Source organism: Mercenaria mercenaria, chromosome 1, assembly GCF_021730395.1.
Source record: "Mercenaria mercenaria strain notata chromosome 1, MADL_Memer_1, whole genome shotgun sequence".
Classification (NCBI taxonomy): domain Eukaryota; kingdom Metazoa; phylum Mollusca; class Bivalvia; order Venerida; family Veneridae; genus Mercenaria; species Mercenaria mercenaria.
Window position 1 is genome coordinate 32,573,657 of NC_069361.1, and position 25,712 is coordinate 32,599,368.

At 33.4% G+C, this 25,712-nt stretch overlaps 1 protein-coding gene across 1 annotated transcript; it reads right to left on the reverse strand.

The window, feature by feature from the left end:
* Positions 1 to 21,665: 21,665 nt before the first annotated feature.
* Positions 21,666 to 25,042, reverse strand: LOC123541945 (uncharacterized). Its single transcript, XM_045327573.2, has 3 exons — positions 24,928 to 25,042; positions 24,436 to 24,640; positions 21,666 to 22,117 (listed from the first exon to the last, which is right to left on the reverse strand). Exons 1-3 carry the CDS (start codon positions 25,001 to 25,003, stop codon positions 21,937 to 21,939), a joined length of 462 nt encoding a protein of 153 aa, XP_045183508.2. The 5' UTR covers positions 25,004 to 25,042; the 3' UTR covers positions 21,666 to 21,936.
* Positions 25,043 to 25,712: the final 670 nt, after the last annotated feature.

Genomic DNA, 25,712 nt, shown 5'->3' on the forward strand with positions numbered 1-25,712 from the left:
ATAATGTCTTAGCCATTTAATTTTTAGACTATATATATGTAACTTGGAATATCGATCATTTTTAGTCCGCCTTCAGTGTAGTCTTTGATAAACACTGTATTCTTTATTTTATTTTTACCATTCCAGACAAATTCATTTAGCATATCAGTAAGATTCTTGATAAAATTCTTAGCAGGAGTTGGCAGACTTATAAACAGATTTGTCAGCAGAGGAAGTAACATTGCCTTGACAACTGTTATTCTACCTATTGGTGTTAATTTACGTCTTTTCCAGTATGTAATACTATTTTTCAATTTACTTAATTTTTCTTTAAAGTTTAAGTCATACATTCTGTTTAGATCAACATCAAAAACTAGGCCTAGCACTTTAAATTGAGTATCCCCCCCCCCCCACGATAGTTTCCATCGTGTTTTAATTGACCTAGTACTATATTTGAGGGAGCCTATCCAAATGATTTTTGTCTTGTCATAGTTTATCTTTAGACCAGATATCAATGAAAATCTATCTAACAGATTCAAGGTAGTGCTTGTGTTACATATTATCATGTGAAAATGTTATCACCCACAAAATAAAGATATAAGGTGAAATTGATTGGGTCTCCTTGTCTGCAGCCACGTTCAACTTTTGATAAAAATCCATTCAGTTGTACACAAACCTCTGTATTATACAGGAACATATTGATCCATTTCTTCATCATGTTACCAAATTTAAGGAAATCTAACGTTTTTTCAATAAAGTTAAAGGATATTGAATCAAATGCCTTTTCGAAATCTATCAGTACATGTAGCCCTGGAATATCATTTGCTTCAGTATATTGCATAATGTCATATAGTAACCTGGTGTTTTCACCAATATTACGACCTTTAACAAATCCTGTCTGGTCATTTGAAATTAGTACATTTAACACTTTTTTCAACCTATTTGCGATGCTACCAGAAGCCAGTTTATATAGTACATTAAAGAGTGTTATTGGTCTCCAGTTTTTTAAAAATTGTTTTGGTTTATTCTTCTTTGGGATGCAAGTTATGGTTCCTAGCTTAATATTCTTTGAAAAAGCATTTGATAAAAAAGCACAGTTTATTGCTCTAACAATAAAATGCCCTAATTTCCCCCAAAATACTTTGAAAAACTCGGAAGTAAAACCATCACACCCAGAACTTTTATCTCTTTTCATATTTTTTAATGTTTCATGTACCTCACTATAAGTTAAAAGACCTTCAATATCATTGGCTTGTTCAGCACTTAACTTCTGTATATCATACTCATCTAGTTCATTTTCTAGATTGAAATCATCCACTAACATTGTTTTACTGTAAAGAGTTTTATAATATGTTTCGGTTTCTTGTAAGATTTCATTTTGGTCAATATGAAAGATAATGGATCCATTAGCCTTTTCAAGGAATGATATTGTTTTGTTTGAAATATGAGCTTTTTCCAAGTTACAGAAATATTTGGTAGTTTTTTCCCCCGTTATCCACCCAATTTGCACTAGACCTAATAAATGAACCCTTTCATTTAGTATTTCTCAATTCTTCTAACTGATTTTTCAGGAAAGTCAATTTGTCCTTGTTAGTATCTGATAGACTGGATTCAATATCTGTAATTTCTTTCAAGATTTTCTTTTCATTATTATTTCTTTCCTTAACTTTATAACTTGCATAAGATATACTTTTCCCTCATATTTCCATCAGCAGTGTTTCTAGGAATAATTCATCATTAACAACAAATTGAAGATTAGCTCTGTCCATATTCAAAACATTTGTCCTATCATATATGGGTATGAAGTATTGTAAAATAACCTCATCAATACTTTTTTAATGCTGTTTATAAAGTCAATGTCATGTAGTAGAGAATTATTAAATTTCCAGAACCCTTTCCCATGTACTGTTGGTGATAGTGACATTTCTAGACATATGCTTGAATGGTCTGATTTATAACTAATATCAATATTACATTTCCTGGCATTTTTCAATAGATTATTTGAAATCAAAAAGAAATCAAATCTTCCCTGTTGTAATGGATTCATTCTTCTCCATGTATATTTTCTTAGGTTGCCATGAAATTCACGAAATGGGTCAACAAGATTTCTGTCATCAATCATGGATAGAAGGTTTTGCCGTCCATGCACATTATGGTTTTTCGATTTATAATTGCTATAATCTATGTCTGGGCTAAGCACAAGGTTAAAGTCACTACACATGATAACATCTGCAGTATCTAAAGTATTAATAACATCAAAAAATTTACTGAAAAAATCTGGGGAAGCAATGTTAGGTGTGTAAACATTAATCAAAGCAAATTTTGTGTCATTATATAACACTTCTAAGATCAAAAAATTACCATTTACATCTGTTTTGCTTTGAATTATTTTGATACCTAACAGTTTTTTTAAAGTATTGATACACCCCTTGCGTCAGATTTTCCATGGCTGAAAAAAAAAACAATTTCCATTCCATTCTGAATATACCGTTTTTTCCATTTCTTGAGTAAAGTGAGTTTCTTGCAGACATAAATATCAACTTGCTTTTCCTTGAACAGATTTAAAATATCTAACCTTTTTTGGCACCCCTCAGGCCACGACAATTGTAAGAATAGATTTTTAGATCAGCCATTGTCAATTGGATTATTCATTTCCTTAACTATAAAATCCCTACATGCTAAAAAACTACATTTGGGCACAATATATATCTGTATGTCTCTAAGAATATATGCAAAATAAATCCGTAAATTCCCAACCTTAATTGTGGTAAAAATTTGAAAACAAACATGTAGCAACTGAAACATAAACAGTGAAAAAACTATAATATGGTCTTCTACAATTACAGTAAATGCCATAAAGTAAGATCTATTGTCCTTTGACCTTTTGCAATGTCCTGCTTGTTACTTATTCAATAAAACAAGCCTTCAATCAGCTTTAACTTTAAGACTTATTTGTGCTTGTGTTATATATTATCATGTGAAAATGTTATCACCCATAAAATTTAAAAATCCTTACACGAACTGTTTATGCTTCCAACTTCGAAGGTATTTATTAAGAAAGAGAAGAAAAAAGCATCTAGTAAAAGCAACAGATGTTTAAGGTATTTTAGAATAATGATTATTACATATCGATGTAAACAAATCAAACTCGGTGCATTTCAGAAAAACAACATCATAAATTACTTGTCCATAAAAACTTAAAAGTTTTTTTGCAGGAATAATTGCCTGTTATACCTTTTAAAGTACACAAACTTTAGGGTAATTTAGAAATTAAAAAAAATTAAAAATAGCAAAAAATCATACTTTGGTAGTAGTAACTTTTTCAACTTTTAAATAAAGTGTAGAAAGAATTCAGTGCAATGCATCATTGTAGAAAAATGCAGACTAACTGTAATCTAGCTGCATAGTGTGCAGTTTACATAACATTTCCACAGAAACTACTTAACTGTACAAGAAAGTACCAAAAAAACTGACTATAGAATTGCATTAATATACAGGTATTCTATACGTCAATTCATTGGCCTAGAAAGGAGTAACTGTTAGTACAAATGAAAAAATATTATTAATATAGTATCAATTCACAGCACTGTCTATGTCTATTTTCTTTTCAGTAATTTATTTTGTCTATAGGCTGAAATAGTTTCACTGATACTGTCATAAATATCAAATTTAAGTCTTTCATTTCTTGTTGTCTCACCATAGACAGCTCCATTAAAGAACCACGCACATGTGATTTCATCATGTCTCAGTAGTCTACTGATGAGACCAGTATTCAAACTGGTGACATCATCACTTATCCTATAACCATCATTTTTCATCTCTTTCCTTTTTCTCATCACGCGCAATTTGGCTTCATTGTTTATGTCTTCACCAAAACTGGTTTGATATCACTGCGTTTAGATGGAATGCGATGCAATGCAACTATGTCAGTCTTATCTAAAGTTATATTATGTTTCTGTAAGATTTCCTGAACTTTTGCTTCTAGTTTTTCCTGGTTTTCACCTTCAATCATTTGCAATTTTGATGTTGTTCTTGCGTGAATATTGTTCATTATAATTTGCACGCTGCATTGCCTCTCTGCTTCGACGCTGATTCTCATTTTCCAATATTGTAAGGTCATGTATCTTAGTTTTTATCTCCTTCTGCAACTTTTCTACTTTATCTGTTAACTGTTTGTTGTCGTACTCAAGAACAGTTATTCTATCCTGTAGTGCATGCGTTTTTTCACTGACCTTGGCTGCTATGGTCTCTTTCAATTTTTTTTCAAAACCTTCCATTATTTTTGTGATAGTGTTGGTAATGAGAGCTTCTAATTCATCTTTCTTCAAGACTGTAGTTAATGTTTTTTTCAACTCCCCTATGTCGTTACAGATTGTATCAAGTTGGGTTTGTATGATTGGTAAATCTAAACTATTTTCTGCACTGTCATTGTTCACGTCAGAATGGGTGCGTTTGTCCTTTTTAGGTGGAGGTTGAGTAGAGGCTTGCTTTTGTTTTACTTGTTGTTGTTGGTTTCTCTGACCTTGACCTTTCCCGCTCATCATTTAGTTTTTTGTAAATCTTTTTAAAGATGTACAGATGAACAGTTAATCACACTTAGCTATACAGTAGTCCACTTATGTTGTAAATCTATAATCCAAAATCTATAATTGCCCAATTATCCATCCACCTTGAATTCTACTAAATTCTATTGTAAAAAGGAGTACTGTGTACAGGTAAAGTAATCCAGGTTTATCCAACTATGTCCAATTAGTAATCCATAAAAAACACAAGTCAGAACAAAGAAAAATACCTTTCTCTTCAAATATCTCAAAAGTCAAACAACTTTTCCACAAAACAAAGGTATATCCATTAAGTGCAAGTCAAAACATATCCACAGGTATAAATTTCACCACTACTACATCACTTTTTCCACTGTAAATTGTAAGAAAACTGAGAGCAAACTTTAGTGTGACATATCAACTAGATTGCCTCAAGCCAGAGTTTCTAGGATGTTAAGATGTTCTGGCTACTCTCGTCAGCCATAGTATCCAGAATAGCCCGAGTCACCTGGATTTTATTTGCTCTGGTTAGTCTGGCTGGCCAGAGTAGCCAGAGTTTCTAGGAATTTAAGAGTAGTCAGAGCAATCTGGTTCACAAAACATTTTCCGTCTTAGCTGAGTTTTATTATGAAACTTAATATATCATTCTATCTAAATAGCATGTTTAAACTGAATTTCAAGTTAATTACTATTTTCAAGTGGCTATTTAGAGTAGCCAGAGTTCAGCCAGAATAACCAGAGTTCAGTCAGAGTAGCCGAGTAACCAGGATGTCAATTGCTCTGGCTACTTGGTATGTCCATTGGTTTTAGCTACCCTGGCTAGCCAGAATAGCCAGAGAAAATACTGTAATACCTATTGCGAAATGACCCTTTTGGTACTCTCAGGTTTGATTTTTTAGTGTTTTATATGTATCAAGTGTATCATCATACCATCGTGCATCGCGGTTTAGTATTAAATAAAAAGTCACGATTGTCCAAACGTAACGCCGTACATGACAGTGTGAAAATGGTGAAAAGTCAATTTACATTACTGAACAAAATTGATAGGCAAGACTAAGTCAGATTAAATGATATTTAATAGTATAGCCTATATACCTATAGTATTTAATAGGTGAGGTTTTGTGATCAACTTTTGTCTTGTCTATCAGATTGAGTCAGGCTCTTTGAATGAACGCAGTACTTATTCCATTTTATATTGTAAAACCTTAAAAATCTTCTCAAATATCACAGGACCCACAGCTTAGTTATTTTGCAAGAAGCATTGGCAAGTACATCTCTTTCGAAATTGTTCAAATCATGGACTCCGGGGTCATATTGGATCTGCCTTGGTGCTTTAAGTTTCACATAGAGTAATATATTAAATCCTATAAAATATTCTTATTTTCCTTTAGGCAGAGACTACATATATCTTGTATGTAGCATGGCCTAGTGTATGCCTCTCTTAAAATTGAGCAAATCATGTCCCCTGATGTCAAAATTGCCCCCGCTTGTGCTAATGAGCTTGCAAAGTCTTACAGGAAAATCTTTTAAAATCTTCTCAATAGAATTGCAATGACAAGAGTTAAGATATTTTGTAGGGATAACGCATGTTTTTTCGTGTTATAACATCTGCAGAATCCCGAGGGATTGGTTTGTAGGGATAACGCATGTTTTTTCGTGTTATAACATCTGCAGAATCCCGAGGGATTGGTTGGTACCCGAGCCCGGTAGGGCGAGGGTACCAACGTATCCCGAGGGATTCTGCAAATGTTATAACACGAAATGAACATGCGCTAACGCTATTCTAGCATAAAACGCGTAAAAACTGATAAATGGATACAATGTCTCTCAACGTCATTAATTTTCCACGAAATGCGCGGGAATGTCTGAGTTGTTTTTTACGTTGACGTCATTTCGTTTTGAATTATCCGTTTTGGGGCCGAATGGCGTTAACGCTTTGCCACGGAACGCGCATATATAAAAAGGTGTTATAACAGCGGTTTTATGCTAGAATACATGTTCAAATCAATACCCAAGAGTCAAAATGGTTCCTACTTAAGTTTTATATATAAAAAAAAAAACATGATATACTTACATAGCAAAAATCTTTTTCAGAGCCACAAGGGTAAGAGCTGAAATATTTTGCATGTAAATTAGCAAAATTTATAATGCAGTTCTTTCAAACTTGATTGAATCACCACCCCAGGGCAATATTAGTCTCTCTCTGTGGATTATCAATATACTTCTAATCTTATACAATATCAGTGTATAATTTCCAGAATGCCCAGAATTTAGAGTTAACAATTACAAATTGTGAATATTTACTATGACTGTCATAACCCACAAGGTCCAGGTGAGCGATTCAGGACCTTATTCAGGACCATATGGGTCCTCTTGTTTATATTGTGGTCACCTTATGCCTTCAGACAATCAACATTCCATGTTGTATTAACTCGGTATTACTTGTGTATGAAACGATATTGACTGTGTTTGGATTAAACAGTTATAGGACTGCTAACTTATAAGTAAGACAATTCTTTGAAGTCCGTTTGATGAATCACTTGATACATGAAACTCTAAAAACACCCTGAGGGTACAAAAAAGGGGTCATTTCGCAATATGTTAAAGCCCTAGAAATTCTAGCTACTCTGGCAGAAGTCCGTTTTATGAATGACTTGATACATAAAACACAAAAAAGATCAACCTTGAGAGAGCCAAAATAGTCAACAATCTTCTCACACCTTTCCAGTATAGCTTCCGTTCCAAACATAGCTGTGAGGCTCAACTATTATCCTTTACACAAGAAACTTTTGACAATCTCCAATCTGGAAACAAACAGGTCTCATTGTAATGAATTTCTCGAAAGTTTTCGACAAGATCGATCATCAACTCCTTCTCTATAAAATCGTGAAACTTTGTGTCTACAGAATCTCTCTATCCTGGATTCAATCTTTCCTTAGTAACCGTTCTCAATCTGTAGTAGTTGAAGGCTCACACTCTTTACCAGTTCTATCAGAGGGTCCCTCAAGGTTCACTGTTTGGTCCTTGTCTCTTCCTTTGTTTTATCAATGACCTTCCTGACTGTTAAAGGTAGAATACGCTTATTTGCTGATGACACTATCATATACCTCAACATAGACTCGTTAATAGACTCTTACAAAGTTCAAGATGATTTGACAAAATTAGAAGAATATGAACGTAACTGGTCTATGGAATTCAATCCTGATAAATGCGAAATAATAGGAATCTCAAAAAAAAGAGAGAAAAAATATCATCTTTCCATATAAATTAAGCTAGTAACACTCTCATATTTATAAAAAAATATGTAATAACAATAATATTAAAGAAACTGCCTAAAAACATACGTTCGCCCACAATTAGAATACTGTAACACCATATTGCATCCACTGCAGAAAAAACTTAGTATATGAGATTCTTATCATTATTATATTATTATTATTATCATCATCATCATCATCATCATCATCATCATCATTATTATTATTATTATTATTAATCCAGATTTGTTGAGCGCCCATTTAATATAAATTATAAGTTCAAGGGCGCTTAACAATTAAACATGTGACATATCGCAGATATGTAGGAAAATCACAAAAACATGGCATATGCAATATTAAAACTGAAACTGAATGATTTGATTAATAGCTATTTGTACAACATTATTCGGGATGCATGTATTCTTCTATGTTCTAGTGTCTGCCATTTAGGTTTCAAGCATTGATGTTACGCTGCTTTGGTATGAGTAGCCAGAACATGTTACAATCCTAATAAAGTCGTGTTACTCTGGCTGAACTCTGCCTACTCTGGCCAGCCGGAGTAACCAGAGTTCTTGCTACTATGGCTACTATAAATTGCCAATTGAAAATAGTTACTAACTTGAAATTCAGTTTTAAACATGCTATTTAGAAAGAAATAACATATTAAGTTTCAAGATCGAATTCAGCTAAGACTGAAAATGTTTTGCGAACACGGGACCTGGTTACTCTGGCTACTTTGGCTACTCTGGCTGACCAGAGTAACCAGAACATGTTAAAATCCTAGAAACCCTAGCTACTCTGGCTGAACTCTGGCTACTCTGTTAGAAAGAGCCAGAGTAATCAGAGCAAATGATATCCTGGTTACTCGGGCTACTGTGACTACTTTGGCTGACCAGAGTAGCTAGAACATGTTAAAAATCTAGAAACTCTGCCTACTCTGGTTGAATTCTGGCTACTCCGGCCAGCCAGAGTAACCAGAGTTCTGGATACTGGATGAACTCTGGCTACTCTTGCTGAACACTGTCTACTCTGGCTGAACTCTGGCTACTCTGGCCAGAGTAACCAGAGTTCTGACTTCTCTGGCTACTCTGGCTGAACTCTGGCTGCTCTGGCTAATTTCACGCACATTGTGAGGGTACAATATACTATTTCTTAATAATTTTGAAGCCGCTGTAAAACAAAGTCTGTTCCAGTGTGACAATAAATTAAAACCATGAAATATTCAACACTTTATTAATATTTCTGGTTTCGTGATTTCGGTACAAAGATTCCGTATCATCAGAATGATGTAAATTCGAAAAGTAAGAAATGACACAGCTAAATTATCTATGTAAATGAGCTGACCGTTATTCTCCAAATATACATTCCAACCACCCAGGTGTCAACAATAATTGCCATTATTTGTTACATGTTTATGTTGAATCACTATTGGACTAGCCACTAGACTTCAAATAAAGAATTTGTCCTAAAACTTCAAGTTTTGTAATGTTTCTTTAGTTTTATGTATGAGTGACAAATGCCAGTCTATTTAAAAGATTTTCTCAGAGAACTGATTATAATATTGGTCATATAATATAGACTAGCTATAATCACAATTTTAAAACTAAAAAAAGAATATATCATAGTCTATGAGCTAGTCTATATCACCATTGAAAAAATAATTCATTTAAACACTTACTTTATGTCTCTATAATGTTTTCGCTTTAAGTGTGACAAGCCTTGGAATTCGTTAAGAAATATTTTGCTATCTGTGAATACATTTGTGAATATTGCATTATGCACTGTTTCGAAGACAATGACATAGAAGATGTTATATATGCAACTTTAGTACATGCTTCGTGTCAACTGGATTGCTGTTGATACAATATGGGCAAGAACAGATTGCATATTTTGCCCGACTCAGAAAAGAAGTTACTGTAAAAACAATACATGCTCCGAAATGCATAGCCTTATATTCTATAATGCTATTTTCATATAAAATATATTGTACATATATGTCTTAACAGTTTGCAAGTAAGATATTTTGTAGCTTTAGTAAAATATTAGAAATTGAACCTTTCTTTACATTTTTGCTACCCACTTTCTTCTGTCACCTGAGATGGCTAATGAAAATGGTTTACTAAAATATTTTACACGTTCTTAAGAACTAAAATTTTGCTGTCATGTCAAGGATGTCTTTTAGAGATATATTGAATTTTGCAGCTTTTTTAAAGCCCTGTTCACTTGTAAGCCTTTAAACGACCCTTAAAGGTGAAGACCTTAGTTTTGGCGGCTATATTTGAGTTTTATGCGTGAAACAGTGTAATTTTTGTGTCATTTCTTTGACATTTGATTCATCATTTGTAGTTCTAATCATAATTTATATGTACGATATTGTGTTTGATGACATTCAGTTCATTTGATAAGATTTTTTTTTGTATATTTGGGCAATTATCATTGACTAATCATTGCAGACTTTGGTGTTGGTTTATACATATCGGCTTATCAGCTTGTTTTTGCACTGGGACGTTTACACGTTCGATTCCCCTTTTCTGTTTGGATTGGAAACTATCTAAAAATTTAGAGTCAATTTTATGAACATTGGACTTCTTTATTTGAGAATGAACAAAAATTTGTGATAAATCATAGTATTCACAGAATGTACAGGGATTATGATTTTTTTTTTGAACATGTCGTATGCATATAGTGGAATTTTCTGTAAGTATTGACCAATATTTTTAAGTAAAGAAAATTGCAGGATTTGCGTATTATTCTTATCTTCTGTGACTGAATATATTTATTGATAGATATATAAGAACGTTGTAATATTAATGACTTGTGTGTTTATGAGTGAAATAGTTTAATAGATTCATAAAACTAAACTTATTCTCGTGTTTTCATTTAAGAAATGTATTGATCTTCTTATAACAGAATTGAATTTATTACTGCAGTAATTAGCATTATAAAGACTGAATTTGGCTATGAAAATAATTTGGCCTTTTCTGTCCAGTTTGGTTGTGTTTGGTTTAGCGCCATTTTTCAACAATATTTCATTTTTGAAATGCTGGGCAGTTAACCAAACCAGTGTTCCTCGATTCTGACCGGAACTCACCTGTTCTTCGCAAGTAAATGTTAACTTAATCATATGAATCAGAGGTAGAGGACAAATGATTTCAGAAATTGTCATTAGAACATACGTCTTGCTCAGGGATCGAACCGTACGTTAGCGTTCTTTCTATTGAGCAAAGCGGACGGGCATAAGTTAAATCAGTGGTGTATGTCATTCTGATATTTCACCTCAGATTACGAACGCAAAAAGACGCTCGGGTCAAATCCGGTTGAAATTTAACCTGTTCACATTTCATGTTTAGCACAAAATTGTGCAAATAGATATTTGTAATGAACTATTGTTGTGGTCTTCAGTGGAATATTTCCTATCGAGCAAACGGTACCGGATTTTCGAGACTAATTCTCCCAGCACTTTGATTCAGTGTTGTTTTATTTTCTGGTCCTTTGGGATCATGAAGTCCATTCAATATATGTATAAGCTAGGGGCCGTAAGTCTGTCTCTTATGAACAGACTTAATCAAAGCAAGTTTGATATTATTTTCCTTGGTTGTAGTCTATGCTTTCAAAAGAAAATCTCACAGATTTTATTAACTATCACAACGTTAGTCTTTAAGTGCCGCATGGCGCCCCGTACTTTGACTCAGCGTTGTTATATTTTCTGGTTTGTGATCATAGAGTACATTCAGTATTCCGCTTTAGCCGATGCGAAGGGGCGTGATGGGTGCTGCACATTTCACTTCCTCTCGTAAACAGTCTGCTATCATTTTGCTTGGTTGCGTTCTGTGTTTACAAAGAACCTTCTAGATTTTACTAATGTACCTGGAAAGAGTGATATCAGCCTTCGGCTACGCCATCTGTCGATATCAACTTTTCCAGGTAGATAACTCATCAAACCGATCTCACTAAAATCCAATAATTCTATAATATCATTACGTAGCTGTACGCTTAAATCTCCGGTCCATAAATTGTGCAATTGACCGGATATAGGTCTGCACTACATATTGCCGGGCTTAAGTCAAAATTTGAAGAAACAATAAATTATTTCTGATGTCATGCAATAAAAAGCTTATTGAATTATAAGTTTGCCGGTCAATAGACAAAAGTATTGTACGATGTAACATAAGTGTTTAACGGTTAAAGTTAATCTATGCCAAGAATCTTTTGAAGCTTTTAATAATTGATAAAGCAAAATAATACTGATTCCGTTTTTCTGAGTTATTGACATGAGCAACAAAAGTCACACTTCCCAGCACCGGTTTAATCAAAGTACAGAAAATACAGAAAGGCTGGCTACCACAAAACACTGGATGAAAACTGTGCGGGAAATATGTTTGCAAAATCTAAGATATTATATGTTTTCCATATCAAACTAAGGCGAGCATAGGGTATTGTTGTGATGAACCAAGTGATTAACTTGCGAAGGTAGTGTAAGGATATTATTATATTATTATTATTATTATTATACCAGATTTATATAGCGCCCTTTTCATGATCAATTTCTTTTTGAGTTACAACCCTGTTGCACTGAACCAACAATGTGAATATGCTTACCTTTCAGCGCTACATGGTCGTAACTAACAAAGCTTCAAATATATTAAAAAAAATTATCATGAATATTCTTGTTTTAATTTTGTTCACAAATAAAGAGTTCAAGTGTCCTGTTTTTCAAGTGTTGTATTCGTTCATAATGTTTTTTTGCTTGTCGTGTAGATTTGAGAAATGGAGTTTGTTTTGTTATGTTTTCTCACAGCGTTTAGAGAAACACGGACTAACTCGCCATAGTCAGATTACTGCAATACCACGTAAATCTTCATACTGCCGCGCTGATGTGTGCCATATAATCTCAAAAGAACTTAAATTTTAATCTTTGTTATCGAAAAAGCTCTCAAGCGAATAATACTTCTAATAGAAAAAATCCATAATGGATAAGGCACCTGTCTCGTAAATATGAGATCGAAGGTTCAAACTTTGTCAGAGACGGGTCATGTTACTGAAGAGAGACCGGCTGGTGAGCCGCCAGCTGGTTGAATAATGGTTTCCGATTACTTACCTGCCTGTTACCTGGCATTAACACAATATGAATTGGGAAGTTATTCTGTTTAATGAATGGTGGTGGTTCTTAAGCCAAACAGCGTCGAACAAACTTCAGGATAAAATATTTTCTAATGAGATTCCTGGGCCAAATGTCGTTTAGAAAAGAAGTGATATTATTGTTACAGTGCACTAAATCAAGAGGTACTGTTTTACGCCATAATACAAGTGTGTGAACGCGTGCGTTCACGCGTTATCTGTCTGTGTGTGTAATCGAGATATAAATCTGCAAATACTAGATTCAGTCTTGTATTTCCTGAAAGAATACTTTAGTCTTTCTACGGCAACATATGCTACAAAGGATCATACCCACTCCCTCCGAAGAATCATTACATTACTAACCGAATCATATCACAAAATAAACTGCAGCATTTCCGTTGGAAACTGCGCCCTTACAACTTTATGTGGGGACAAACTGAAGCGTTTGTGTATCATTAATCGATTGAGCGTCTGCTACAGCTAAAAGAAGAAATTTGTTCAAATGGGGGAAGTTGGTCCCTTATAGGGACCGCTATGTCTAAAAATAAAAATAAAACTTTTAACGATTTCTTTTTTTTTTCTTTTTATGAAACGATCAATAGATCTTCATCAAACGTACTGTAGCTTCATTATAAGGTCCCGTTCAAAATTAAATGGGGCGGGGGCGTCTGGTTTAAAAAGGCCGCTAGAATTAAAATTGAAATGCATTTAAAGTAATTGATGGGTCTTCAATAAACCATGCCTGTAACGTCATTATAAGTCTTTTTACCATATTTGTTTAGTTAGGGACATATTACCCCTTTTATGGGCCTCGGGAGCTTGAAATAGAAAATTCTTTGAATGATTTCTTCTGATGGTTATTCGTTTTTGGTGTATTGGAGCAAAATTTAGAAAATAACTTAAATACTTTAAATAACTTTTGGTTTAATGAAAAGCCTAAAGGAAATTTAATTACACCTAACTAAAAGCATGTCTGACTTGCCTGAGTCGAGACAAAATTGACTTAAACCAACCTTAAAACAACACTAAGTTTGACTTGTATCTAAAATAAACTGACGAGAGAGTTTAAGTACCCGTTTTCATTAAAAGCAAATGAAAATCTATTAAAGATGCAGCAATTCAAAACGTAACTGAGGCCGAACCTATTCAGTCAATAACTTATCTTAAATTGACATAAATATACATGTTGTACTAATATGCTATTTATATATAAACAAGAAATATCTTTAAAAATGATGGTCGGCGAATTGTAATAAGGAAAGAAGTTTATGAATTTTTCACCTAACATTCATCTTTCATCTAACATTTTTCAAATTGCAAAACTAAACACCGCACTTTAACAATTTAAATGGTTCTCTTTTAATTTTTCGCAAAGGTTTCGTAGGGTTGCAATTTTTTTTCGTTTATCCTTAGACGAATAATTACAGCAGTAGTTTGATGAAGATTCATGAAGCGGTTCATGAGAAGAGGTCATTAAACGTGTTTATATTTTTAGCTAAATTGGTCCCTATCCCCATTTGTAACAAAATAGCAGGAGACCTTACGATATTGTTACACATCGAGTTTGATAAAAATCCATTACATTTTAGTGGTTAATGCGAAGAAAGACATATCTACTTTTAGCTATAGTGGTCCCTAATAGGGCCCAAGTTCCTATATAAATAAATTTGGAAGAGGACCTTATAATGATGCTCCAGACCAAGTATGACAAAGATCCACCAAGCTGTTCATGAGACGCTGTATAAAGGCATTTCTAGTTTTAGCTCTAGCAGCCCCTAAAAGGGGTTAAATGTCCCAGCTGAACAAAGTTGGCTGCGGGCCTAATAAAGATGCTACAAATCAAGTTTGATTAGAATACATGAGAAAAAATCAATTAAAGGATTTTTTATTTATTATTTTTATTTATTTCTAAAATAGGCCAACTGATCCCGCTTTAACAAATGCATATTCGCTATTCATGAATCGTTGGACAATGACGTCACACCTATAAAAAAGTGAAGGTCAAGCAAAACATACAATTGTAATTATTTCAATATTTCTGTTTCATAAGCAAAGTTTGACCGTAGTCATATCACAAAGATAAACTGTATGCAGCGTACCTTCATTTCAGTGTAATGAGATTCAGTCATTATATAGCATATATATAATAAAACAGATTTCAACTGAGTTCAATATTTGCATACCATACTAAAGAAAAATATTCATATATAATAAATCAGTTAAATAATTTATAACAAATATATCAAAGCAAACAAGTAATCATTTTAATATGCAATCTGAATAAGTCACAGAAGCAAGAAACCTTTTCATATACAGACGACAATTGTAACAAGGAAAATCTTTTAAAAAGCACTTCTCTACATAAAAGGCTCTTATCACACCCTTATTCATGTGATACGCAGACCGTATTCAGCTCTTTCTTTAATTTGATATATGTTGGTATTTGAACAGGTTTTTATCATATTTATTAAACTTACTTATCATTTTGAGATATATCAATATTCTTGCTAAATATACTGAGCCAAAGTTAGCTTTAAACTGTGAACAGCGTCGTTTAGGATAAACGCTTTGTCTACATTTCACTCAGCGTAGCACAATCAACAGAGTGAAAGAAATTGACACTCTCGTCCAATCTGGCAGAGTGTTGCATAAATCTTCTATTTTGATAAATTATCTATAATGCGTTATCAAGTAGTTTGATTTGCAAACTGAAGTCACGTGGCATAGGTAACGAAAACGAATTAGACGGCGTCGCCGAAAAAATTAACGAAGATAGCGCTTTGAGGTTAATCAGTAAATTTAAAGGTAAGTCAGGGTTTATCTTACTTCATTCTTCTAATAATGCTCATTCAAATTGCTAATGACAAGATGTTATAATTATACTTCAAAGAAAGGCTATATTTTATATATAACAAAAATGACGGTGCACTAGACCTTAAGTCTGCTGCAACGGTGACGGTGCACTAGACCTCGGGTCTGCTGCATCGGTGACGGTTCACTAGCCACTGCCTTTCTAAATTTCTAATAATCTGGTGACGAAACGATTAGGCTATGTAAATCTTCTCAAAGTTAAATTATTTAAAGAAACGTTAAAGAAATGTTACCTTATGAATAATTTGTATGAAAAGGGATAAATTACATGTATTTAAAACGACGTATCAAAAATCGTTAACTTTACATTCTGTTTTCAAACAAAGACAAAAAAAAAGGTGTCATAAAAAAAAGAGAAAGCATGTTTTTTATAATTAGATTATATCGATTTAGAATTCGTCCGGACTATAAATGCCATTTCGGGCCATTTTAAACTTGTCCACACATACGGGAGGGATTCCTCAATTGTTTTTGCACATTCTAAATGTTGTATATTTCTGTCTTGTGGATACGAACCAAAGCTCCTATTTATGTTATAATCAATACATACGTAGATCTTAATTCGAATTAAATACTTCTCCATACTGTTGCAGCGATATGTCAGTTGATATAACATAATAATGAAAAAAAAATGTATAGTGGTTAGTTCCACGACTATTTCGCAACAGAGCCAGGTCTAAGGGATGGCATATGAAAATGTTAAGAAAAACAACCCTTTTTTAATTGTTAAACAAGTAATAACTGTAAAGAAAAAATATTCTCGTAGAGAATACTTGTTGGGATATTTTACAGAGATTTGATTTGTACCGCGCTGTAAACTGTATGACAACATGCACTTACCAAATTTCTAGCGTAATACTTAGACCTGTTCAAATTCCTTTCAGATGACTATATGCACATTTTCTTTTACTCCTTTAGAAAAATATATTGTTAATAAAATGTCATATTTACAATTAATTGAAATATACAATTTCATATACTTTTATTTATACCAATGCCTCAACCCATTTAGAAGCGGCCGCAAAATAACGAATCAATAAAGAACTTACTTTTACTTAAGTATCTAGCTCACATTTTATTGTACATTGGAGTCATTTAAAACATCTGTTAAGAACTGCATTTTAAAAGTGGCATGCGAGATGTTTTGACATGAACTAAGGTTAAATATTCGGAAAAGTGTTTGTGTGCGTGGGTTGGGGTGGGGGAGGGGTCGAAACTCATCCGAATATACTTTTTGTCTTATGAAGAACATTCAACATTTGCGTATGTTTTAAACACTTTCCCTACTGAATTTCAGTATTTTGTGGTGTTTTTACCTTTTAGAGATACATTATGTTATTACATAAGTTTAGTTTTTCTCAAAGCTATGCTCTTAAGAGTGAATTTTTGTCTTACCTTGTCAAAACAATGGTGTTATTGCAAGTTTAATAATTTTTTTTGTATTAAAATTTCAAAATTACTGTTATATTAACAATGCTTTTGTTTAAACTTTTGTCAACATTAAGTAACGTTTAAGCAAAAACTAGTTGTTGCGTTAAAAGCTTTGTTAGATTCATTAGTATCTCGTTGCCTTAGAACATGCCTTTATAATCTCAGACCATTGCGGTATTACCATAACATGTTTCTCACGAATTGCGGTTAGAATCTAAATTAAAGATTTAATATTGTATTTGATAGCAAAAATACTCGAAATGTTTAATGTTTTTCTTGTAGTGTGGCGACTTTTATCTAACCTATTTATATCAAACTGTATTCCCCCAATGAGATGATATACTGTGCTAGTCTGTCGTATGACTGTGGATAAAATAGTTATAAATGTACATTTACATGGTTTCAAAGTCAGCACAGTGCAGGCTATTTCATTAGTATATGTTAAAATTGTGTCTGCATTATAAATGATAAACCTATGTACTATTGCTGTGGTGTTATGTAAAGGCGGAACAATACCGGTATTGTAAATGTGTATGTTACCGAATGTGACCATTGGAAAAGTGCATTGTGACACGACATTGTTAGTAATACGTTTGCCATTCTAACAGGCACTGTATTGTTTCAATTATGTGAAATTAGACTCTGATAATATTCTGAATTATTTCAAGTGGTATAATAAGAAAACGTTTCGAAATTTATATTTTGGTATGAAATACATGATGTTTGTTTAAAGTGCGTGTTAAGACTACTCAACACGCCCATATGTTTCATTCCTAAATGTGAACTACTAAACCACAGTCTTTTTCTTAATGAAAAGGAATGTGAGGCGGACATAAGCTTTTTTCTACACCACTTAGTACTCTGAAATGATTGCATTTGATGAATGAAATTAATAAGGGGCTAAAAATATCGTCGTCATTCCTTTAGATTACACTGGACATAAGTCATAAGACACTGTAATACTAGTTTGTCTGCTGGTCCAATAGTTGCCGTAAATTGTAAAGTTTATCGTTAAAAAACTGTAAAATTATGCACCACTGAATCAGTGTAAACAATATAAAGGAAAGACCAAACAAAAAAGTGTTTATATGATATAAATAGTGGTAGCTGTAGAAGTATGAAATACATGACTAAACTCTTCAAATACGTAAAAATATAACCAAATGAACAGTAATAAGTCGCGATTCATTTCTTGAGTTAATCAAAATGTGTTTATACCTGACAAATGAATATTTATGGATTGAATGAAAATTGACATTAGAAGATGATTTAGTAACACAAAGCATGAAAAAATCTTACAGATTAATTATCGAATTATCATCTCAAAGGTCTTTGACCAAAATGTAAATACAAATCAGCTCAGAAAAAAAACAACATATGTGGTCACAATCTGTGTAGGCTTATAACTTGATTTGTTATCTGAATATAAATCTTGTATTATGTTAGTTTGCAAAAATATAGAGATTTAAATGGTATAAAGGAGGGCATAGATTTCCTTGCGGAATGATACACACATGATGACGTTACAAAGAGTAAAACAGTTTTGTAAGATTTATAGATGCATTTCACTTAAAATATTACATCAATGTCTTTACTTTATATAGAAATCTAATCGTTTAAAATATCGCATTTTAGTAAGACCAAAATGGGATTTGAAAAAAAGTTGGATTGCAAGGATGTTTGTGGTAGAAGGTGGGGTGTTTTAGAGTGATTTTTGTCCGGGAAAAGAAGAAAAAATGACTGAAAAAAGACCCCCCCCCCCTTTAAATCGGGGGTGTTTTATGGAGGTAAAGGTTCGTTTTGGTGCATATTTGTTGCTGCAGATGTTGTCATAATGAAAGTAAGATGGAGTTAGAAATAACGGGTGTAAAACCTGGCAGACGTGCTGAGTTCCAGGATACCTTTGGTCCTAATATTTTTATGGGAATGAACTTTGACCCAACGTTAAATGCTACTTTAAACTGGTATAATAAAAAAAGGCATTAACATTGACACCTTTGTTCAGTAAAAATGATTTGTCACTGACATTTTTGCAAGGCGGTACCCCATTGTGTTGAAATGGAAAAAAATGGCATGCTCACTGACGTTTTTGCAAGGCGGTGCCCCACTGTGTTGAAAGGGAAAAATGGCATGCCGCAGGGCGATGTTTTGAGAGCAAATTTATAATTTTATAACATTTTTGCACTATAAAAATGTGTGAAAGGATGGCATCTTACCATAGATAAACAAGATGGAAAATAGCTCGGCGGTATTCAACACAATGTCGAATTCCTTTAGTACTGTACTGAGCGAGGCGTGTCCGACACATCACAAGGTGTCGATTAACGAAGCAAATATTAGTAGACTACATCTTGGAATTTCGGTAGAAACTTGGATGGAATTATTCACAGCCTACATCAAGAACAGGACAAGTTTGAATGTGGACTTCTCAAACATACCAGACAGTGAATATTTGATTGATGTGGAGTGTGCCTTGCGTGATTTTCTGACTGCAAAGAAGTGTCTGTACGTGAAGTACGAGGACATAGCAAAAATAAGGACAGACTTGGATATGAGGTTATCTACCTGGATGTACATGTTAAGGAAATACATGAGTAATTATCATTCTGGGATTGACTTGGAGTGGTGTGAGCACAGTCTGGACCCAAATTCGGACTGTACTTGTAATATCACAACGGAACCCAAAATGACGAATGGAGCTGAAAAAGTCTATGTGAATATTTTAACATTGTTCTCCTAGCAAATATCAAAGGGACATAATATATTGGATATTTTCTATTTGGGTGTATTTCACTTTACTTTCAACGGTGAGTCATGGATTGCTAAACAATAATCCATTATACTGTTCGCTTAAAATGTAGAACATCTGGACAGTCCAATAATCTTCAAATATATGGTGTAATAGAATGCAAATATTCAAGCTTTGACCCGGACTCGAATTCAGAACTTCTCACACCTAATGCTGGCACTTTTAGTGTGCCCAGTCACGTTATCGCGCTACGTCATTTTGAGCTTAAAAGTGAAAGAAGAAAGGTAATCAAAAATTACAAATCAGCGCGTAAATTTTTATTTAATATATTGTGTAAATATCATGCACATAATTCGAAACCTACTTGAAAGTGAGTGCTAACCCCGATACAACTATTCATCCACCAAAGCCTTCTCGTTTTAACACTGTTCCTGTTCAATTGACTTGCAGTGAGAACACCGCAGAGAGCAAAATGTCGAAAATGGTTGAACACGAATAGCGTTTAAACGAAAAGATTTTGGTGGGGAAATCGTAGTACTGTGGGTAGCACTTTCACATATGTTTCGAATCATGCGCAAGATATTAACACAATATATTGATAAAAACCTTATGCCCTGATTTATAATTTTTGTTTACCATTCTACTTTCATTTTCGAGCTCAAAATGACGTTGCGCTCAGTCTGACTCTACCACTTCTCTAAAACAACGTAGTCTATAGCTAGGCAGTGTGTATGTGTGTGTGTGTGTGTGCGTGTGCGTGTGCGTGCGTGTGTGTGCGTGTGCGTGTGCGTTCGAAATACTCCGGATTATCTATATATTGATTTGGTTAGCTAATGGCAATTTTCATGATGATTTTAGAAATTTCGAGAGGATTTCAATCGATAGGAGATTACCGTTCCGCATCACACAAAGTCATTAGCATTCGCTGTCAATCAGTATTATGACTAACATCGACTGTCATCCATTCTTTCCATTGTATACATTTTACTACTTATCAGTGCACGTACAGGTCCAATAATCTTCACAAAATCAAGGTACGAAAAAAGCACTCTTGCACGGTCTGTACACCATGCCTCTATATTATATATCGGGGTAGGATATGATATGCTATAATGGTGTTGTGCCAGTGAGCTTGACTGCGATTTTGTGCAGGTTGGAGACATTGATCGGTGTATTCCAGTAATTTGCGTAAATCTTGCAAATTGCTACTTTCCCTAAATGCTTGAATGTAATCAATATTTTGCACTTATTATTTTCAAAGTTAGTTGCAATAACAAGCAAAAGTTAGTGATAAATGAAATAACCTTACGTGTCTTCCGACATAAAATTAAAAAATAAATTGTGTTTATCGGACATATCTGCAAATATCAGGTCTAATTTAGGTAATTAATCTGATTCATCTATTTACGTAAAAACAGCGTGTGAAAAGTATTCAGGCATTTATGATTATTTCAAAATATCTATGTTTGAATCCGGATCATGTGTTTATCTCTCGCTAAAGTAAATGTTTTCCAAATATATACTATAGGGTAAATGTTTTTGAAAACATTTGATCAGGATGTTTTTATTTTTGTTTCTGTATTTTTTGGGTAATAAAATATTTTCTCCTGCCGATAAAACCTAGCAATCGTTCTGTCTTTGGAAAACAAATATTTCAAAAACATATACAATGTAATTGCTGTGATTACAATACATCACAAAAAAAACTTACCAAAGAAATGTATGTGGTCACTGACAGTAACTTGTAAATTTATTCAACAAAGTATATAATAAAGGTACATCTATAATTATTATAAGCGATGGTACATATTCTGCCACATAAGTTCAAACACAGAAATGCATTATTTTGTATATCTTTTCACGACATGTAGACTCGAATCGTAGTCGCATATTACAGTTACCTTATCGATTTTGAAACAAAGTATATGCGTTCATGTAAATATATATCAATATCTTCTCTCAACAATATTTCAAACACATTTGCTACTTTTTAATACGCTTTACAGCAACAGTAGTTAGGTCCGCAGTGATTAGGTTTCCACCTACATCCGTCAGAACCATAACCATATGACCCAAGATTCAATTTCCCAGAATCGGGTTGCGGGTGAGAAGGGTTGGCCTTTAGTACTGGATGATCTTTCATAATGTGGAATGCATCAAAACACGATACACTGAAAATACACATGCAACACAAGTTTACAAGTTAAAGCATAGCAAAAGTTCCTTCTAGCCTATTTAAATATATAATGATCATATTGTAAAAGTTTGGTTGCAATGTCTGTTTTAAATATTGGTTATCAGTGTGTGGAACCCTAGGATTGGACGCAATGACAAGACAATACTACCTTACTGACAATCCGTATCACCCGTTTAAGCGCCCCGGGGGCTTTACATTTTGCACCAAGGGGCATTTATTTCTGCACCAAAATACAAAACAAAAAACAAACAAAAAATACACACTTTAATTTTGAAAAAGAACTATGCTGTTTTCTATTGCCAGAAAAATGTCAAGTCCGCTATTTCCACAGTATTTACGCTATCCCCAACCACAAAGTAAACCCGTTACCCCTTTCAGTTGACTAAATACGGTAATTAAGAAACACTGGCTGTATACAATGACCCGATTTAAACTCAGTTCCAAAATGTTAATGTTTTATTGAAAAAGTTTAATTCACCAGTACGTTTTGGTAAGTTTATAGAGATGACAGCAGACTATGACAGTAGCGGACATTAAAAGTGAATAGTGGATATTTTCTGGAACTTGCTTTTCTTCTAACATGTAAAATGGATATTTCACTGAAGTGTTTGATATTAATGAGTTATGTTTTGCCTTACTTCTTAAAATGTAAAATGTTCACACCTTCGAAGCTGGTAAGTCAGTTTTTGCTAGATATATGGTGAGATCCTAATGTACTAGTGATTTGCTGCGCTAACAGTCTACGCCCTCGCACACAACAAACTTAGTGGTCATTGACCAAGTATCATGGCTGTAACTTAGTAGTATCTGTCCTAAATCCCGTGAATGTGACATCCGGGGATTCGATTCGTGAATTTGTTTCACACGAGGGTCGCAATGGGGTTTGTTTTCACATATTAAACATGCATTCGAAGGTAACGATATATTTAAACCTTTGTGACAAATGATATGTTTGGCCTGTTTCAACAACTCCACTTTTTCATCCTCGGATTTAGTAATATGTTATCGACAGAGCACGTTCAGCCAGAAAGTTGCCTCAAATAGGAAAGAATAATTTTAACGTCAGAGGTTATTATTAAGGTCACGGAGTTTGATTGGTCAGCTTGTAATGACAACAGCTTTCGAGGTCAGCTGCTCAGTCAAGTGTGACTTACCGAATCTAAGTGTTCCTTCTCAAGAAAAGGAACAATAAACAGATGCAAATGTATTGTTTTTTACTCCCAATTAAATTTGTTTAAGAATTTTTCTAACAGGTAGTAAAGAAAATATATAAATTTCAACGAATTGTGGTATTAGGTTTCATTTTTTGAATAAAACAAAAGAATACACTGTGGGGAATCATATGACCAAAAAATCTCTAAACCAAAACAAATTTATGAATAATATCTGATAATATTGAAGCAATTTATGCTGTAAATCTAAAATAAAGCCTACCATATGGCAACATAGATGTATCCTAAATCTACATAGATTTTAATTACATTCACCTTTTGATTATCGTGAACACATCACGAAACTGAGACTTCTTATTTTCCTTAGTGTTTGTAATTACTGGATATCTATTATTATTGTCAGCTTCACAATGATTTAACAATTTTCATTAGTCATATGTTAGGCTATGTTTAAATTTCATATCGTTTCATTGTAGGAAATTTATTCATGTTCTTCAAAATATAACTTTTGTTTAGAGATATTTTGATCATGTGATTCCCCACATTGAATATGCACGTTTATGGATGTTGAACATGAATAATTATTTCTAACATGTTTAACCTTTTATTACCAGTAGCAGTATCTGTAGATTGGAGACATGATTATTCGTGGCCTTTAAAAGCAAAAATGTGATTATTCATTTTACTAAGCGATCTTTTTTGTTTGCAATTATAATGTTTTCTTTAAAGTTTCATAAATGCATGCCATTTTTAGTACGAGGTTTCTTTAAATTTCAACTTCGTCTTTTGCATTTTTATGTTATACCAGTGTATGTAAGATGATGTTCATGTCCCTTCTACTTTCTTTTACTCATTTCATAATAGAAAAATGTCTATTTGTTGTTAAATTTTTACAAAATCAGATTAAGCAGATCGTTACTTCACCAAAAACCTGTAATCTTAACCTTAACAACTGTGATGTTATACTAATGCAATTGATTGCTAAGATCTAATATCTTATTTTAATTCCGCAGCATAATAGACACGTTTCTAAACTTGACATTGACGAGAAGAGAAAATTTTATTTGCAAGTGACAAGTTTCTGTTGAAAATCAGTAAACTTGTAACGCATCCATTTTACCTGTTTCGTTGATTGCTAATAGATTCGAGGATTTCGTGCTTTGCGTTGTTACACATCTCTTCACACCTAGGGGCATTCTTACAATTCCTCCTTATAGCAAACACCCATCCGGATCCCTTTGAGGCGCAATATGACTGTGCTATCTCATCAAAATAGCTATAGCTTAAACTGTATGTCTCCACTGAATAGGATTGGTGTACGCTCACTGAAATAATGAATATTCATTGTACTCATAAGGTAATTCACACGCCTGTTAGACGACGTGTCGTGCTGTAAGAGAGCATGTCGTGAGACGGCTAATTACCTAGTAATACTGGTCAGAAACACAAGAAATATGCATGTACATAGCTTATATGAACGATGTAAATCATTTATGTATAACTATAATGTTAAATCAAATTATATCTACTGTTAACTACCAAACAGAAATTTAACTGTTTATATTTGTCAACTTGTTAAACAAAAAACGTATAAAAGTAAATAAAAACTTACGTAAAACAAGAACTGCTAACATAAAAATCGTTTGTCTCTCCATGACTTTAATATTATTATTGTATTTGTTTTTCATTTTGTATAAGGTGTATATGTATTTATAGGTTCCCAAGAAGCCCAGATCCGTTTTAAGACAATCCTAGTTTAATGTATTTGACCAATAAGAAAGTTTGTCAATGTGTGTTTATTTAAGTCTTGTGACATCAATTGTGGTAATATTTTTTATATTTCTTAACCTTCTGTCTGAAAATAAGTTCACTTGCAAATATTATAGATATATCGTAACTCCATAAACGTTGAAATTTCTTACAAGCTCATTGCTTTAAGCCAATGTCTTTGTAAATATTTTATATTGTCATTATATTATTATCCCCACCCGAAGACAACGGGCTTATTCTAAAAGTTTTCGTCTACCTGCGTGCCGTATGTCTCTACTTTTGTCTGGAGAATAACTCCTTACAGCCTAGATCCGCTACTATATATAACATAAGTACCGATCGCACCCAGCAAATACAATGACAAATTCAACTATATCTACAGCTTCTCAGCGATTAGGTAATATTAGCTATTTTGAGAGCATTTAAAACAGCAGGGACCTCTTACTTACCAAGAAGATTGTACAGTGGAGTTGATAAAAATATTTCTTCTGTGAACGTAGGGTAATAATAATGATAATGATTAATAAACAGTTGAAAACTTGATAATTTGCTTTCCTTGACAAAATTTATCTGCCAATATCATAATAATGAAAAAATGACATAACAACAAAATTGATCTTACCTTAA

Coding starts and splice junctions, on each gene's coding strand:
- LOC123541945 (XM_045327573.2), bottom strand. CDS start 25,003: ATGAAAAACAAATACAATAATAATATTAAAGTCATGGAGAGACAAACG. Junction 24,641..24,927: donor GTTAGCAGTTCTTGTTTTAC/GTAAGTTTTTAT, acceptor TCATTATTTCAG/TGAGCGTACACCAATCCTAT. Junction 22,118..24,435: donor ATTAGCAATCAACGAAACAG/GTAAAATGGATG, acceptor GTGTATTTTCAG/TGTATCGTGTTTTGATGCAT.